The following is a 16,605-nucleotide window of genomic DNA, read 5'->3' as shown; positions in this document are numbered from 1 at the left end:
GAAATAAAAGTTATAACTGCAACTACCATAACATCCTGTAGATTATTGTAACTTGGCTGGCTGTTTGCTTTTCTCAAACCAAGCAGTTCAAATGGACCAGACATGATTTACTGCCACAGTGAAGTAGACGTGTGTGTGACACACACGGGATCGAACTTCCTGATAAACACCGAGCGTAAAACATGTGACCTCAATGCAACAGGAATATAGACTATATATTTAGGTATTTTCACCACCTGTAGGATCTGAACTGGTTGGCTTTAGCAGTTTTACATTTTTTACATACCGGCTTTACATCAGAAAGTAGCTCCAACGAAAACGACTGACAGTGAGGTAAAGTTAAAGTATCACACAATTTAGTAAAAATGTATTGAAGCAAGTGATTACTGTCTGACTGCTACACTGTTAAAGTAATTGAATATGAATTAACCCTCAAACACAAACAAATCTCCTAAAAAGTAGGATTAGAAAAGCAAGATTTTTCAGTTGAGGAACATCTAGTAGTCTTCAAACGCTGGTCGTCTGTAAATTAACTGTTTGAGCCGAGCAAGTCACGCCTGCAAGTTACAAAGAGTGTGTAAGCAATTATGTTTGGGGAGCACCCACGTGAGACCGCGCGGCTGTCCTCGCAGAAACTAACAAAGACGGAGCGTGGAAATACACATTCATGTGCCTCAGGAGGACCACTGGGCTTAGTGTGTGTGTGCGTGTGTGTGTGTTTCAAAGCATCAGCCGTTATGACAGTTGAATTCAGGTGTGGTGGCAGCAGCAGAGACCAGCGCAGCAGGTCTGCACTGTGTGTGTGTGTGTGTGTGTGTACAGAACCTGTTGTTGAGCTCAACAACGGTGACTGTGTGGTCGCAGTTGAAGGCACAATGACTCAGAACTTCGGTTACAATACTTACAGTATACGATGAATTGCATTGAGACATGTAGGGTTTTAATGTAAGAATTTCCACTTTAAATCAGCATCAATAGGATGTTTTACAAACTATGATTATCAGTTGGAGTGAGTTCATAAAGAGGTCGCATGGACTGGACATAGGCCCTAAATAGAGGCTCCATACACATCAGGAGGTCCACTTTCTGCTTCAAACATCTAATTGAACTCCCAAAAATCTACACAAAAAGTAAAGAACCTAGAATAATATATTAATTATATTATAATGATGAGCTAAAGCTCTGAGACTTTCTTGATGTTTCTGTCTTGATTGATAATTTTTTTACAAATCATACAGTATTAATGAATTAATCTGTCAAATTTACCAGGTAACTTAATCCTGCATCTGTCCTCGCAGAGCAGTTTTGGGTACAATAATCAAGCAGCCGTTTTCATGTTACGGTTTACCAGTTGCGTCATTTTAGCTTAATCTGTTAAATCGGTCAACATTCCCATGTTTCATATTTTTGAAAGCACTCCACTTTCCAGAGATTTAAACAATAAGTTAAAGGTTTGGCTCATAAATAGAGACGCATTGTTTGAAGGCAAGTACACAAGAACAAACGTGTGGCTGAGAGCGACACTTGTACAGGAGACTTAACGGGTGTGTCGCTGATAAGTGAAAGTACAGGCCATCTAACTGATTGGAAAGAGGAGGTTTGGTTGAATCAGGTTATATAAAGTATTTAGCGATAATGACTCTGACTGTGTAACCACAGCTTAATATAAGAAACAGTTTAATCAAGTGGGAAGGGAAAAAGGAATTTAGTCAACTCTAATTACAAAGAAATATCAAATTCTAGAGCCTACGCTTAGTTAATTGTCCTCCGAGACGTTCACTCTCATTAAAGCTTCCAAAAAACAAAATGGTGAAGTGTTAAATGGGGGTTGGGAGGAGAACGCGCCGTCTCATCAACATGCCGCCTATGAAACCTAAATCGCCCCATTGACTATAAACAAGGAGGACTTCCTAATCTTGCTTGAAATAACCAGGTGTGTGTGTGTGTGTGTTTGTGCTTTGGTAAGTCTGTCTAGATCATTACTTAGAAAAACTATGTGCTCAACCTGTTGCCAGCTGTTTCTATGACAGCACAGGCCTCTAGGTAACGCACCAGGAAACACCCGTCCCCTCTGCCCCCTCCTCGTTCAGGGCACGCCGACGTTCGAACGAGCAGAAGCTGAATGGAGGGACAGCCGATGTCGTTCTGGCTGAGCATCAAACAACTCAAAACTCCAGGCGGGACACGAAGGTGAAGTAAAGTCAAGACAAACAAGGCACTAACTCACGAGTCTGTGTTTGCTGTGGACTCGCCGGTTCACACGGCAGAGAGCACACACGGGGAAACCATAACGACGCACCTGTTGCATCTGTAAACATCTACTGTTTAAAGAAGCCCAGAGTTTTAAAAAAAAGAAAGAAGATTGGAGTTTCACAAGACCTTTCAAAACAGGAGAGGACGGCAACTATCAAGTATTTTTATGAACAGTTAAAAGGGGGGGACTCAAATGATTTTACACAGTCTAGTCTGTTTACAGGTCTTAAGTAGCAGCACTGCATGTGTGTGGGAAAGAAATACGTTATCTGGAATGTAAATAGATTTTTATGTACTGGACCTACACAAAATAGTCAAAAGTGTTGCTCCTCTTGGCAGGTTTGTTGTGGTGCCATGTTCTTCGTATCGTTTGGGTTTTTCCCGATACCGGTGCTAAACCGGTACTTTTAAAACGATACCGGTGCCTAAACGGTGCCCGAACCGATACTTTTTTTTAAAAACGCACAATGAGGACATTAAAAACCTCTTTGGCCATATTCCCTGTAGAAGCCGTTATCATGGAGCACTGACACACAACGGATATCAGACTGTTAACATTATATGATGTGATATGTATTGTCATGTGCAGACCTTATAGGGTTAATCCTGTCACTGTTTTGATGGGCAAAGAGAACAACCAATCAGAGGTACTGAAGATGACACGTGACAAATAAAGTTTTGCTTCTGACAGCGAGAGTTACACTGAAACAAAGTGACGCCCCACGGTCTTTATTCCGCCGTCATTATATTCCCGGTAACACCGGGTATACAGCCGGGACCGCTGTACATCAACACATCTGCTCGCAGACTGTCACGCTCGTAGCTCGTAGCTAGCGCTAGCTACGAGCTAGCTTAAGCATGGTTATAATGGCTAATTTATTATTTCTTGGGCTACTTTTATGAATGCAAGACTTGCAATATACGGTACTAATCTGAGCTAAGGCTGCTCGTCATAATCGCTCTCCACTAGGGATGCACCGATCTGATCGGCCGATATTCCCATTTTTCGGTTTTGATCGGCGTTCTCAAAACAGCCGATCAGATGACGTAACATCTGCGAGAACAACTATCAGAGACGTTTCAATCGCCGCGCATCGCAACGGAGAAAATGCGCCCGGCGAGGGCCGCAGAGTGCAGAGGACCACGATGTTCACGGTAAACACATTCGATCGGGAGCGCGCGAGGGTTTTGATAAAGTTAGCAGAAGGATTTAAGTGACAACATCCGGTTTTGCAAAGTTAGCGGAAAGAACCACGTGAAACAACATCCGTTTATCAAAATAAGATGTCGACAAATCAAACACTAGCATATAAAAGTAAACAATGAACTGATTTTGTATCTTTATAGATCGTTTGAGATTTAGCTTAAATTATGCTAACAGTAAAACATTTTTACTGTACCAAGGAAGAGTTTATAAAAATGTCAGACTTTTGTATGTTAAAAAAAGTCCTGTAAATAGATTTCCCCAAGAGTTCCAGGAAATGAATAATGCAGATGTGTTCCATACATAACTGAAATCCCCTACAATAGCAATCAAACAATTTTAATGTATCAATTAGGACATTTTTCAAAGTTAAAGTCCTAAATGTTTAAAGAAACCTGTAATTTCTTTAATGTTTGAGGTGCTTTATATATGTATTTCCTCATAGTCCTAGGCAATAATGCTACACAATAAATAGAATGCTTCAATCGACACCGTGATTGGTATTATCGGATCGGCAGATACTGATTTCAGTGATCGGCAGATACTGATTTCAGTGATCGGTGATCGGCACCAAAAACCTGATCGTGCATCTCTACTCTCCACGTGTTCAGGGGGACCGGTGACGGTCTCCCCATCGCGTCCAGCCTGACGCTGGTGTGCTCGACACGGGTTCACGCAGTCACACACGCGCAGCCTCCGCTGTCAAAGTGAAATGAGAGGCTATCGTAACCTGCTGACAGGGCGGAGTCACCAGAGAAGTTCACAACAATAGTTTTTTCCAATTTCAATCGGCTCAGGCACCGGAAAGAAGCACCGAAATGTGCGTTGCGTTTCGGTCCGGGTAATACCGGTTGTATTGGAACCGGTACCATATTGGCACCGGTTTCCGGTACCCAACCCTAGTAATAATGGATTCAATGGTGCTCAATTGGATCATGTGACAGTTGTATAACACACAGGTAGACTTTATTTAACGAATCATCTGAAGACAATTGGTGGCATCACATCTTATTCGGGGGCTTCAGAGCAAAATGCGGTGAATACATCGGCACGCACAACTGTATTTTTAATTGTTTTGAAAACGTTTTTCGGGAATTTATTTCACAAATGTTGACTATTTTGTGTGGGTCCCATCAAAGTTTAAAAAAAAGACGGTTGTAATGAAACTACATATCAAATATTTAAACTTAGTAGTAGTAACCAGCTTCAAATGTAGGATAATTTTTTTTATTCATGTTGATCTGATTCAGTGATTTGACTGCAACTCCACCCAGACATACATGCAGGCCCGAGCCGGTGAGCCTCCCAGTGGGCCGCTATCAGTGTAACTCGATCTCCAACCTCGTTCTAATGAGAGGGATTGTTTGTGGGGAGACTTTAATAACTCCCATAGCCTATTTTTATCTTATAAGTCACAAAACCAAACAAATAAACCAACTTTGACACAGACAGTCTGTGCTGCAATGGGAGATCTTATCAAAATCATGCTGGCAAACATTTGGCTATTTTTACATAGCCAAAAAAAAAAATGCACATAATTAATTTAATTAATCATACAGCAATCTCCTAGATATATTATTTGTAGGGATCTCTATCTATACAATGTTTTACATTGGTAGAACTTTGCCAAACACTTTGATCAAAATATATACAATATGTTCGGAGGCTAGCTGGTGAGCATAGTGGAGCATTCAGCCACTGTCAGTCCACAGTTTTGTGATTGTTTTTGCATGCATACATACATATTTATTTATTTATTCATTTATTAATTCCACAGACCAGGTTTTTGGCTGCTGGCTGGTTCACAACAAACATAACTTGAAAGCAAAATTATTTTCCTTCCAATCATCCCCAGTGGAGGAAACCTCCTGAGGTCCAACTATACCCAAACGGGAAAATAGGATGTAGAGGAAGATGAGGATGGGAGGAGGGGAGCAGCTGGTGCATAGCGTGGACAGGAGGGAGGGAGAGATATGAGGAGAGGGTAGGAGAGGGGGAGAGAGAGAGGTGTAAGATAAAAGAAGGGCAACATGGTAGATCACTTTACACTCGTGAGAAACTGTTTTCCCAATGGTACGGTGGAAGTTAGAGGCGGGGGGAATTATGGAGCTCCACTGAAATATGTTGAACAAAAGAGGGGGCACCTTCAAAAATGATGTCCCATCAGGGCTCCAGACTGCGACCAAATGGTCGCATTTTGCGCCTAAAATTAGACACAGTGCGAGTAAATTTTTCATCAACTCGCGCATGCGCGACCAGTAAATTAGCAGATTTTTTTTGTTTTTGTTATTAAATATTTTTGTTGCTGACAAACTTGTTCTACACTTCAGCCCACTATAGTTAGCGGTAATGCCTGAATGACTGGTTTGCTAACCGACATTAACTCCAGAAGAAGAAGAAAGGAGACGAAAACCGAAGAAGAAGGCTGGCCTGTGTGTGTGTGTGTGTGTGGGGGGGCTAATGTGTGAAAAGAGGCGCACCGCAACGGAGACAATGCGACCGGCGTTGGCCGCAGAGTGAGAGGTCCACGAGGGGATCCTCACCACCGAGCGGCGTCCCCGTCCCCCGAGTTGAATCTCTGGGTCGACTCAGCCGACTCTCACATGTCTGCCACTCGAGCCTGATGCTCACGGTAAACACATTCGATTGGGAGCGCGCGAGGGTTTTGAGAAAGTTAGCGGAAGGATTTAAGTGACAACATCCGGTTTTGCAAAGTTAGCGTAAAGAACCACGTGAAACAACATCCGTTTTTGAAAATAAGATGTCGACAAATCATACACGAACATATAAAAGTAAACAATGAACTGATTTTGTATCTTTAGAGATCGTTTCTGAGATTTAGCTTAACATATGCTAAGATTAGAACATTTTTACTGGACCAAGGAAGAGTTTATAAAAATTAGTCAGACTTGTGTATGTTAAGAAAAGTCCTGTATATAGATTTCCCAAGAGTTCCAGGAAATGAATGATGCAGATGTGTTCCATACATATCTGAAATCCTACAATAGCAATCAAACAATTGTAATGTATCAATTAGGACATTTTCAAAGTAAAGTCCTAAATGTTTAAAGAAATCTGTAATTTCTTTAATGTTTGAGTTGCTTTATATATGTATTTCCTCATAGTCCTCATAGCAATAATGCTACACAAAAATAGAATGCTTCAATCGACACCGTGATCGGTATTATCTGTGATCGGCAGATACTGATTTCAGTGATCGGTGATCGGCACCAAAACCTGATCGGTGCATCTCTAGAAACCAACAAATGTTTTGATTGGCCACATCAAGTGCAACATGCACATGCTCAAGGTATGTTTTTCTTAAAATATGTTTAAACTCAATACAGTAACTTCTGAAGAGTTCTCTGTTGTGAATGTTTTGCAGTTCATGAAGGCAAAAAGGCATAAGATTGTATATTGTCGAAATTATGTATCAGTAATACAGTAGAAATGATGGGAAAACTTTGCAAGTCGATTTATACTGTGCGCAGGGTTTTTCCTGCATAGAGAAAATTTGGGCGAGCCGAGAAGAGTTGTTAACGGGGGGAGGGGGTGCTAGTGAGGAGTGTGCCACCTGCGCGGATGTGTGCGCGCATCATGGCAGAGCGGCCAGCTGCTGATCACTCACTCAATATCTCGACTGCATGAATAGATGGACCCAGGAAAACCCTGTGTGCGCCCCTAAATTTTCTGCTTGCGCCCCTAACATTTTAAGTTAGGGGCCACTGTGCTCCTAGTTAAAAAAGTTAGTCTGGAGCCCTGCCCATGTCAACGCCTGGAGAGTGTTTGGTCTACTGTCCAAGACCTGCCAATCATTCATGGCCATGTCGGAGGACTGCTGAGCAACTCCTAAATTAGAGTGGGGTGTTATTACTGTAAGGCTTGACGGCAGAAACTGCCCCGTTGTCCCTGGCGACGAGACCATTGTAACCACATCCCTCGGTGGTTGCCCCCACTGGCAAAGTTGTCATGCAGGAGACATTGTCCGCCTCTCCCTCTGCGTAAAGTCTTCTGCTTGAGCAAAAGAACGGGCGTCTTTAAGAGAGCGGTATTAACTCATTGGCGATATATATCGTATCGGTGTACGTCGGTCAGTAAAGAATCCAAAGTGGGTTTGGGGTCATATAAAAGCTATATTTTCTAAGTGTAAATTGTCCGATTTGGTAAACCAACATTTTTGGTTGGTTTATGCACTCGGGGAGCTAAAGCCATCCTTAAAAAACGGGGGGGAAGTTGCACAGGACAATTCTTAATTCAAGAAAAGGCAGTCTGCTGAGCAAAGCTGAAAGCCGGCTGTCAGCCTGGTGACCAGCTCGATACTCTGTGGCTTAACAGGCCGGACTAACACACGCTGCAGATTATGCGACTTCTATCTTATTATCTGATGCATTTACTTCATTACCAGATAAGTGTGATGCAGCTTTACGCTGACACGTGCAGTAATTTAATCTCGTTACCCATCATATACATTTCAGCCTGTTCTGCGGTCACAAACACAGATCACATGTCATTCTTCTTTTTATGTTCAACATTGATATTGTTGCTTATTTTCACCATTTACTGACATTAAACACACCAATTAAATTTGTCATAACATTCTTTGGAGCCCACAATATGGCATTGGGCCATTGTCTGTCGGTCATTTTTGTATATGGACTGTAGAGTGTCAGCAGACTTATTTTTGTTGTCCGAGATTACATGTTTATGTGAAATCATGCTGGGTCTGACTACTCATCCTTATATCCTGTAAGGGGGAGGACGGGACTGTATTTTAAATTCCCTCTGAATCTATGGCGACATGGCAAGCAAGATACATTTAATTTCCTGGTCGGCCAGACTAACTGAAAAAGTCTAACGCCTATATTTGTTTTAGTTGTACCTGTTGAATCGGACGACAGAGTATTCAGGCATACCGAACCGACCAACAGTTGACTGGAACAAAATTTGGGAGCAAATTATCCCGAGCATGGTCAGATAAAAATCATTTTGGAGAGCCACCTTTAATGTTCATTGTGGAGCGATCCCCGACCGGCTCGGGCTTTCTGGCTGCAGTGGGAGCTCGAGGGAACCGCATCTAGTTCATCCTATTCAGTCGGCCGATATTGCTTTGTTCGTGAACCGTTTACCAGCCGAGCCCCCGCTGGGGGAAGAAATCACCAAGCGTGAATCCCCATTCAGTGTGAAGAAGGATGAGCAAAGCACACACTTGCGAAGCAGCAGGAAGGGTAGGTGGTCACAAATAGAAATGACAAACAAAATGTTAAAAATTGAGGGAGGGAGGGGGGACTTTGACTGGTACTGCAAAGTTACGCAAATATTGTTAATCACTAACATTCTTTCCAAAGCAATGAAATCCAGATGTAAATCCCCATACTTGACTATTTGACTTGTCAAAACTTGCCACTCCCTGATCATTTCTCCAGTGAGCATCTCACTGTAGCTCCAATATTGCATCAGCTTTATGTCCTCAAACATCTTGTCCTGTTAGGGAAAGAGTACATTTCTCCACAGTAAAAACCCGCCCTGAGACAACATAACGCTCTTTCTACCAACAAAAAAAGAGATTTGATCTTTCAATGCAACAGCTGAGGGCATGTGACAGCTCGGTGTTTGTGTGTTACATGCTCAGCATTTCCAGGCAGACTTTGAATATTTGCAAGGAGGTCTAGAAGAACAGCTATCCATTTCATAAATCCTTTATCCCGTGTGTTTTATTTTCTTGTGGGAGTAAGGAACTGCACTTTAAAAATGTCCGTTTCCACATCGCTCAATGTGCATTTCAAGTAGTCAGTTTACGCCCAAGGGTCTCCAACGCTAGTTAAGCTAGTGGAGTGGCTGTTTAAACAGCACGACAGCACTGAACGGCGGGGCTGGGATCAATGCATCTGGCCCAGAGGGCCTGGTCACTGCCATAATGAGAAGGGGTCAAGGGTCGAGGTATTTCAGAGCGCAAGGCTGCTGCTGGTGGTGATGAGCGATGTGAGGGAAATTAACTTCTGTTTATTTAATGAAACGTTAAAACAAAACAAGGGAGTGATGCCAAATTTGTACCAATGCAGAGATGAAGACATGACTGCCAACTGCTCCATTTTCAAAGGAAGAACATTTGTTTCGGAGGAGTGGCTCCACCCTGACCTACTTGCTCCTGTACGTCCTCCTGACTAGGGTTGGGTACCGAAAACCGGTGCCAATGTGGTACACGTGGAGACCGATTATGACGAGCAGCCTGAACTCAGATTAGTTCCGTAACGTTGACTGCAAGTCTTGCATTCATAAAAGTAGCCCAAGAAATAATAAATTATCCATTATAACCATGTTTAAGCTAGCTCGTAGCTAGCTACGAGCTACGAGCGTGACAGTCTGCTAGCAGATGTGTTGATGTCCAGCGGTCCCGGCTGTATACCCGGTGTTACCGGGAATATAATGACGGAGGAATAAAGACCGTGGGGCGTCACTTTGTTTCAGTGGAACTCTCGTTGTCAGAAGCAAAACTTTATTTGTCACGTGTCATCTTCAGTACCTCTGATTGGTTGTTCTCTTTGCCCATCAACACAGTGACAGGATTAACCCTATAAGGTCTGCACATGACAATACATATCACATCATATCATGGAGAACATATGTTGTGTATGTTAACAGTCTGATATCCGTTGTGTGTCAGTGCTCCATGATAACGGCTTCTACAGGGAATATGGCCGAAGAGGTTTTTAATGTCCTCATTGTGCGCAAAAAAAAAAAGAAGTATCGGCTCAGGCACCGTTTAGGCACCGGTATCGTTTTAAAAGTACCGGTTTAGCACCGGTATCGGAAAAAACCCAAACGATACCCATCCCTACTCCTGACCAGTACAGCGTTTCCCAGCCCTCCCAGAAAGCTGGTGGGGCCAAGGGGTATTGGTGATGTCATGGCAGCTCAGTGTTGCTGGCCCGTGAGCGTGTGTGTGTGTGTGTGTGTGTGTTTCTATGGAGGAAGGCGGGTCCATCTGAAGCAGGAATGCAGGGGTACATAGCTATGAGGTCATGAGAATGTTGGGATGTTTGCACAGGAGGGAAGGCAAGATGTGAGCAAGAGGGGAAGAGAGGAAAAGGAAAAAGCCACACAAAAAACGGGCAAAACCCACGTCAGCCGAGAGCAGCCGTTAGCTCCAACTACGGAGGCACAAACCCGATTTCAGTAAATCGCGTGCAGGTCATGTAAACGCAAACACCCTCCACCCTCGACCGACAGAATCAACAAACACACTTGATACACGAGGGTGAGGGTGTGGTCACCAACGTGCTCCAGCCAGGATGAGGAAAATGAACCGGCAGTGAACTGAATGCGATCCGGGCCGCTGGTGTCAGACAATACCACCTATTGTACTGCTGCGGCTGTAGAGCCTCATCATCAGCATAATGCCCTTTAGACCTCCCCTTCCCTCCACCCTCGGGCCCAAGCAAAGCCTTACCCACATGTGAACTGCTCCGAGCAATGATTCAGCCACAAAAATGACCACGTCACAGCGCACGTGTATAAGAATAAAGAAAGACACTGCAGGAGTTAACAACGGACTGCCCAACAGCAAAGCTAGTCTGTAAACTTCCTCTAAAGTTGTTGTTACGGCAAAACACTTCCACGTATACATCCATTAATTCAGACGCTGTTCGGAGGCTTTTGATCCCATCGCATGCCGATTGAGTTGCCATGCCAACTACAGAAAACATACACGTTAGAATTTACATTTTCATGAGTTTGAAGTTCAACTCTTTTATTAATGTTTTTATAACGTTTCAAGCAGAAAAATTAGAATAGTGAGACAATGAAATTGGTCGCCCTCTACAGAGAGTCATTGAGTGAATCTGTTGCTCCCTTCGGCTGTAAAAAAAGAGCTTCAAGGTGAGTTTAAGCTCATGGTTTTCCTGTCGGTCCTTGACTCAAACGTTCTGGTTTGCGCAAAGCGCTCCGACTGGCTACAGCATAAGCCCTAAAAACCTACCGTACGCTACCCGCTGATCAGACACATAGTAAGGAGGCTAGCTGGTGAGCATAGTGGAGCATTTAGCAACTTCCAGTCCACAGTTTTGTGATTCTTTTTGCAGGGGTCCGTTTAAATTACCTGCAACTTACGCCAATTACCTTTTGATTTCATGTCAGGAATTTGGAAATTCAATTCTCCAAAGTTTTTAGGTTTAGTTTTGATGTGTTGATCTCGGCATCCTCCTCCTGAATAAACTAATTCAGCGGACACACACACACACACATACATGTAATGACACATACATCCATGATATCAACAACGAGTTTTCCATTAGCAAATACATCAAAGCCCTGCAGTGGAAACCGGCCACTGACAGACACACAGATGAGCTTCTGTGACACCATACGGAGACACTGAATAGAGTCCATCAGAAGACAGTTGCCCAACTGTGCCCCACATATGCTTCATTTCCACTGCATGCTACAGCGTCAACTCACTTTTGGTGCCAGGTCCTTTTCTCTTGTATTTATTGTTTTAAATCAGACGTAGTTTGATTATCTTGGACTAAATTCAAATAATAGCCAACTTTGCTGGTAAGCACAGGGATGATTTTTTTCTCAACTCTTCTATATGCTCTGTCGTTTAAATAATCCGTTGTACGCATTACTTGTAACTTTGAACATTTTATTGAGGGTCTGGCACAACATAAAGCAGCCAGTCAGTAGAGCCAATATGAGGTTATGATCATGTGTTGCAAGCCTAAAAATAGCAATGTTCATGTGAGGGACTGTATCATATGATTGGGGGCCCTGCTAGACTACATTTGTCTTATTAAACTGAGATGCCTGACAACAAAATGTACAAGAATATTCTCTCTCCCTCTCTCCAGTTGCTCAACTGTTCCTTGGTGCATTTTGTGGATTCTGTCTGCCTAGATGGCCACAGGGCAGAGCTTAAAAAAAAAAAAAAAAAAAAAAAAAAAAAAAAAAACTTTGTGCACATAAGTGTCTCCTTACGTCATGCTGAGGCTTATGGGAAGTACTCCTATGCATTCCTTGGAGTGTCTGACTTTGTTTGTGTGTGTGTGTGTCAGCTGTTACATCTGTGTGTTTTGGAGTGTGTGCACCTGCGAACATGAACATGGGGGCCCATGTATACATGTTTTCGTCTCCGTTGTCTGGGTGTGAAACATGTCAAGCCACTCTCCCCTCCCTTCTAAACTTCATCAGGAAATGTGACGCATTGGGTTCAGACTCCTGTTGGAGCGGTTTTATATCATCTTCCTGTGAGGCAAACAAATAGCTCGCTATGGGAGGGGACTACAGCCCCACTGCCCGCTGCATATCCACAATAACGGAAACGTAAAGGGGACCTCCACTGGTTTCACTCATACAAGTCTGTTTACAGGTGTTGAGTCCTGCTGCATTATGTGGACAGACGTCGTGTGAAGCCTTTTGTGGCTGCAGAGGGAGCTGCTCCAAGTCCAATAAAGTGATGTAATTCATTCTTGAAGCTCTTGTTTCTGGACGAGCCAGACAGGTTGTGTGGACAAAGAGGGGAATCGTGGCTTCCAGACAGCAGTCAAAGAAAACGTTCCCTCTCGTTTCCCACCGTACGTTAAAGCTCAAAAGAGAGATCTTGAGCCCTGTCCATCCCCGTGGTGCCTTCTCTGCTTTCTTTTGTGCATTGACCACCACTGGTCCGTGCGTGTCATGAAAGACTGCAGTTTGACTGCAGTGTTTTCAGGAAGAAGAAGAAGAAAAAAACACACAACCGGTGGGTCTTTGAAGGTGAAAAATCAGCTCCAGCTGCCTCATTGGGTTATTGATTCAACCCATGACGCATCTCCCAATCTGGTCATTGGAGCAGGCAAACTAACGACGCATGGCCAAATTGAACTGCTATCTGTCACAAACTTTCAAACCTGGGTGGTTTCCCATATGAGGACTTCTGATGCCGTTTAATTACTTAGTTGTCTAGCCGGGGACATTAAGGCACTGCGGCGAGAAGGAATCCTGGTTGAAGTGGCAAACTAACCCGGTACAAAGATTTACAAAGCAGTCAGATAATATGCTGCACTCAAGCAGCGCAATTAAACAGGCTGTGGCTGATTTTATTACCGACACATGCTGGAGTTCTGGACTTCCTGAAGCTGATAAAGGAACAGTCCCCGTGTTTGCAGACATGTCAGAGACAAATGATATCAGGCGGCAACTAAGGCTTCTTTAAATTACAGATTAGTCCGCAAATTTCATTGTGTAGGAAAATACACAAGAGAAACATTGGTTGCAAGTGTGAAATCCTCAGCCATCATTGCAAACAGCCCTTTTATTAATCTGCAACGCAAACTTTACCGTCTTATCTCTCACTCGACCTGCACCCTCGCTTGCAAATGAGAATGCACGATCGCGGAAAAAAACGGGAAGTGAGGCACCTGTCTTACACTCGGGTCACGACAGTCAAAAAGGTCACGGCAGGTCAAGAGGCAACAAAGCCTCCTTGAGCTCAGCTGTATGACCTTCAGAACGCACATCTCTGACTCCAAGCGCTCTTGTCGTGAGACTTTCAAAATGAATGAATGGAGACGTCTTATTTTGATGGCGTCAATCTGAGCAATCGAGAGTTCGAGAGCAAAGCAAAGGTCAAGAGTCCCTCAGAAATTATGGGTGTTTCACCTCAGCACACAACCATTCCCACTAAGATGCAGAGCACTTCCATGAAAGAGTAATGCCTGCTGGGATTTGGACATGTGTGTGTGTGTGTTGTTTCATAACACACACTACTAATGTGCCTATGCCCACCTGCCTGTGCTTCCTGTATCTGCTATCACACCTTGAAACAACAAAGTGAGACCCACATCATTGAGCACATACACAGTGCAACACCAAGATGACTGATCACTGGAGTCCTCTGCACAACTGGAAAGCGACCCATCCATCAGACCATTATCAGGCGCTTATCCGGGGTCGGGTAGCGGTGGCAGCAGACCCAGGCTTCCCTTTCCACGGCAACATTTTCCAGCTCATTCTGGGGGATGTTGAGGCGTTCCCAGGCCTGCTGGTGTCTCCTACAAGTTGGACGTGCCTGGAAAACCTCCATTGGGGAGGCGCCCATGAAGCATCCTGATTAAATGCCCAAACCACCTCAGCTGACTAGCGCCTCAACTCTCCTGATGTCCAAGCGTCCCGTCATACATTATTGACAAGACACAAACTATCCATTTACAATTCAACGGTTGGTTGTTCCTCACAGGAAGATCCTTGAGAAGCCACCAGGGATCTTAAAATGGTGCTTTCCCGTAGTAGTTTGATTCTCTCACCGAGTTAACTTGCCCAATATACAATAACGTCATGTTGTACATAGTTACATTTCACCTATTGTCCAATGGGTTTATGGTTGTCATTTTGCGACTCGGGACCCCCAGATTATTCAGAGAAGTCACTTGATGATTTTTAGGCGAACATTTTATTAAAGTTACTGTAGCAAAAACGTGTTTTTTTTGTTCCTGATGTATCGCCTTTGCTGACGGAATACTACTACCTCATAGGATGATAATAATGAGTTGAAGAGGGAAATAAATCCCTCTATGGTAGAGCTGACAACTGAGTGCATGTGAAGTGGAGAAGGGTCACAAGACCCCCCCCCTCCCACAAAAAAAGACTTTATCAATAATTTAAATGAGCCCATGCACGCGGGCTGCCGGCCACCACCCCTCCGTCCACTTACTTGTATAGAGTCGTTCGCCATCGTCCCCGTTGCTCTGTTGTCAGCCAGTTTGCCGTTTCACGGGCAATCTGCGCACATGTGGGTCTCGTTTCGCACGTCAACGTCTCGTCTCCCTCCCAAGACAACGGAAACGAGACGGCTGTCGAAAAGGTCCGGGTATCGGTCCGGCGGGTGTTTTCTCAAACTTTACACAAACCAGTCTGTATTGACACAAAGGCAAAATAGTCAAGAGGTAGCGTTAATCCTGCATTGTTGGTTCGCCTGGCCGCGCCTGAACTGATCCTCCCTCTGCCGGGTTCCACAGACGTTAGCGCTCGCGCCACAAAAATAAAATTGCATTCGCTGTCCACACGTTTTTTTTTAGGTGGGGTTTAAAAACAAAAAAACTGACATTCGCGTAACGGCATCCTAACAAAACTATTGGGCCCGCCAGTCATTGTTCATCTTGCCATTCAACAGCTAGGAAGAGCCCCATAAAACCCAGCGGCAGCGCTCCTCCGTCATGTCCTGCTGAACCCGAGCGAAGAGAAAGTCACATCCACGGGCGACATCAGACGAAAAGAAAACCCTCTCTTCTCCGCTCTCTTCTTTCTCCGGGAACACCCGCGGACCGTGAACACGCCTCAGTCTCCGGTCTCCTTCACGTGCCACACAACAAAAAGAGAGCCGCCTGTCAGTCCTTCACCAGCAGGTCATACACTAACAACGAGGGACAATAGACCGCGAATATGCCCGTTTAATATCTCCATAGCTTAAGGCTGAGAAAAAAACAACCGCAAACTATGTGTTCGTTCCGGTACACCGGATGAGTGAAGGCAACGTCTCGGCACGTTCACGCAGCGGGTAACTGACCGGAGAGCTGCACATACCACTTGTACGTTATACCCCGCCGCGCGCTCCCGACGCTCGAGCAATGCCGCCGGGGCGTTCATTGGTCCAGAGCTGGGCGGCGGGAACGCGCCCGGATGTACCATGGTGAAAAGGTGGGGCTAATTTTATTTACTTCTTTTTTAAATCTGCAAAGTAAATAACTAAAGCAATGGAAAAATCCTTTGTCTGAAGAGGTTGAGCTGACCTAAAATGTCCACCACAGATTGATTTATACTGTGCTCTAATTGTATTCTAGGATATTAGTTTCAAGTCCAAATCAAATGCCAAAACTACCCAGCTACAGAAAACGAATGAAATTGGTTGTTGAATCAGACGAGTCAGAGTTTTGACTCTAAAGTCTGTGACATGGCCTGTGTTTTTGTGAATAACAATGCTCCAAAACCCAACTGAAGTTTATTTAATTCAAAAGAAATGCTAATAAATTTATTAATACAAAGCCTGTGAGTGAGTGAGAGACTCAAAATATGGTTAGGTCGGGGGTTCATCAGTGTTTAGAATACAATATATACAAGTAAGTTTATGAACTTACATTTATATTTAATTTAATATTTATTAAATAACTTTTTTAAGGATT

The 16,605-nt window shown here is 43.9% G+C and overlaps 1 protein-coding gene across 1 annotated transcript in view; it reads right to left on the bottom strand.

Annotated features, from left to right (window-relative positions):
• pkn1a (protein kinase N1a) overlaps positions 1–15,978 on the bottom strand; it is a 50,125-nt gene extending 34,147 nt beyond the window's left edge. Inside the window, exon 1 of the mRNA XM_056409184.1 lies at positions 15,141–15,978. Within this exon, the coding sequence (XP_056265159.1) occupies positions 15,141–15,161 (21 nt within the window). The 5' untranslated portion in view covers positions 15,162–15,978. The remainder of the gene's footprint in view (positions 1–15,140) is intronic.
• Positions 15,979–16,605: the final 627 nt, after the last annotated feature.

The sequence above is a fragment of the Pseudoliparis swirei genome, chromosome 24 (genome assembly GCF_029220125.1).
Source record: "Pseudoliparis swirei isolate HS2019 ecotype Mariana Trench chromosome 24, NWPU_hadal_v1, whole genome shotgun sequence".
NCBI classification, from domain to species: Eukaryota; Metazoa; Chordata; class Actinopteri; order Perciformes; family Liparidae; genus Pseudoliparis; species Pseudoliparis swirei.
This window is presented reverse-complemented; position numbering and strand designations above follow the sequence as displayed.